This window comes from Aplidium turbinatum, chromosome 9 (assembly GCF_918807975.1).
Source record: "Aplidium turbinatum chromosome 9, kaAplTurb1.1, whole genome shotgun sequence".
In the NCBI taxonomy this organism is placed as follows: Eukaryota; Metazoa; Chordata; class Ascidiacea; order Aplousobranchia; family Polyclinidae; genus Aplidium; species Aplidium turbinatum.
In genome coordinates, this window is record NC_137480.1 from 13435075 (window position 1) to 13437590 (window position 2516).

General features: G+C 35.7%; 1 protein-coding gene across 1 annotated transcript in view; it reads right to left on the reverse strand.

The window, feature by feature from the left end:
* The window catches only part of LOC145776712 (gap junction beta-2 protein-like), a 9456-nt gene extending 7494 nt beyond the window's left edge, over window positions 1-1962 (reverse strand). Inside the window, exons 1-3 of the mRNA XM_082587940.1 lie at window positions 1930-1962; window positions 1095-1185; window positions 232-274 (exon numbers count right to left, since the gene is read on the reverse strand). Coding sequence (XP_082444066.1) covers window positions 232-274; window positions 1095-1185; window positions 1930-1962 — 167 coding nt within the window. The remainder of the gene's footprint in view (window positions 1-231; window positions 275-1094; window positions 1186-1929) is intronic.
* Between the last annotated feature and the right edge of the window lie 554 nt (window positions 1963-2516).

A 2516-nucleotide genomic window follows, 5' to 3' on the forward strand; every position in this document is an offset into this window, starting at 1 on the left:
ATTTTTCTTAAATGTATTAACAAAAGAAAAATGATCGAATCGCAATTTCTGCAACAAAATACACAACGTAAGATTGTTAAACTCAACACTAGAACTAGAACAAAAGAAGCTGTTGTTCGCTAGCCTGCCAGAATGAAATGATACGAATAAAACAGAGTACTGCCTCGCGGAGTACACGTGACAAAAGGAGTGCAGAAGTAATCAAGGAAGCATGCTAACTGCAGGCATTTGTGCAGTTGTGAACATTGAAACGCAGATCGTTCGTCACTGTAAACTAATTGAACAAGAAGAATAACACATCACTTTTTCGTTTCTTGCACTAGTTGCAACGTTCATTTGGTGAAAGTGAAAGTAAAAGCAACGACAAGCAGGTTGATTTATTGCTTCACTGACGTTTTGCGCACCATGACAATGCGCATCCTCAGATCGAATAACATAAGCTTACATAAAAAATACATTGTAAATTTTATTTTGTATCTTATTCGCTCTGAGGATGCGCATTGTCATGATGCGCGAACGTCAGTGAAGCAATAAACCAACTTGTTTGTCGTTGCTTTTACTTTCACTTTTATCAGATGAACGTTGCAACTAGTGCTAAAAACGATAGTCTTGATGAACACCCAACCTTTTCAGTATTCACATCACTTTTTCCAATACTGTAGCCTACAGTTGGAGTTTACTATCACGTGCAGAAAGAATGAAGCAAAACACTAAGTTCAGTAACGTTGACAGGGGGGTCCAGGGGTATTTTTGGACCCGGACCCAAAATGATTTAGGGCCCGTAACCTTTCTTAAGGGTCTAGAAACTTGAGGAAGCTACCGTTTATTCTTTCGATATATTGCACTTTTCTTAAAAGTGTCTCGATTTGGGGCCAGAAGGTCTCATTGATACCAGGCCCAAGTTTTCCTTTCGTCGGCCCTGACTTAGTTCAAAGAGGCCCTAGCCCTGACAAAGCAACGGCCTTGCACGAAATGTTCTGCAAAGGTTTATTAATCATCACGTATTATTAGGACAGATCATGCAAGTGTTTAAAACAAATTCAGTTTTTATACAACAAATAAAACGAAATGCTTTGCCCTCTACAAATCGTTACCTGAGCCTCCTATGGTTACAACGACAATCAATCTGAAGATGAAGACGAGAACATACCACAGTTGCCCCAAAAACGTACTATACTTTGTTACCTGCGTAAATTAGTTGGTTATTTTTCGTACCGTAAAAGAAAATCATCACTTTAGATAATGTAACAAACTTGCATTTCTCTGCAAAATCTGGAAAAAATGATGGTGACAGTTTGCAGAAAAGAGGTTTGAAGAGAAGAACATTGTTGAATGGAACAGGCAATGCAGATTTGTGCAGAATGTTGAAATATATCAAAAACTTGAATATTCGTTGGGTAAATTCAAAAGCAGACGTAGGCTATTTTGCATTATAATGGTGCCATGTTCATGTGGTTTTCAACACATAGCCTACTTGTGTCAAGAATTAGTCTATAGTTAATTAGCCTACTTTAATATTTACGTTTTAGTTGCGGTTGAGACAGATTGAATAAAAGTCTTTAAGCCAGGAAAGACATGTAGGGCCGCAGTGTTTTAAAAACTCTTTTAGTTATAAAGACGTTTTAGTTATAAAGCATAGTCAAATTTGTCTTCTAATTCTCATTTTTGTATATTGCAGATGTAAAGTAATTCCTGATGAGGACAAGGTATACCCAGCATAGCGTAGCCTACATGCCGAAAACGTTTGAAAGTTTATTTCAATTTTGTTGTTTTTTCTTTGTGTAATAGAAATGAATAAATATGTTAAACTGATTGAAGTTGCTTTGTTTTGTATGGTTTATTCGGGGATTTCTATATATCCCTGGTTTTATTATAGATGCTATGAAATAAATATTATAAAAAAGTAAAATAATTGTAGGTGTAGCCTACTTGTTCAAATATCTTCTGCAACAAATGCCACATTGTGCTGTAGTAGAATTAAATTCTAATTTCCTTGTTTAACGATATTCTTTTGGAGGACTTTCAGATAAATTTCAACGTTGAATTTCAAAGTTCTAAATATTTATACTTAGTTTCACAGTTTATCTCTTTCAACAAAAAACCTGGACACGTGGGAATAGGCTACACATTGAACAGTTGTTCAATAAATAAATTACTCTGCCAATACTACAAAATCACACCAAATCATGTGTACACCATGCGCAAGCTTTATCGAAAACAGGTTGAATCGTAGTGTTGCTAAAAAGTTTTTCTGATTCTTCTAGGCTGCTGATGATTTTTGCACTGATCGATCGTAGGTTATAGATTCATCATCACAAAAATCATCGATAGTCTACTGTATATTGGGTTGATTACAGTATATTTGTTCGACACCGGGGTAGCTCAGTCTCTCAATAATCTTGAAACGGATGCAGAGTAAAAACATACATGATTGCATATAGCAATAGCATGTCTACCGCTGAAACTAGCTTGTAAAAACTTTTCAAAAAATACGAATTCAAAATGGTCCGTAGTAA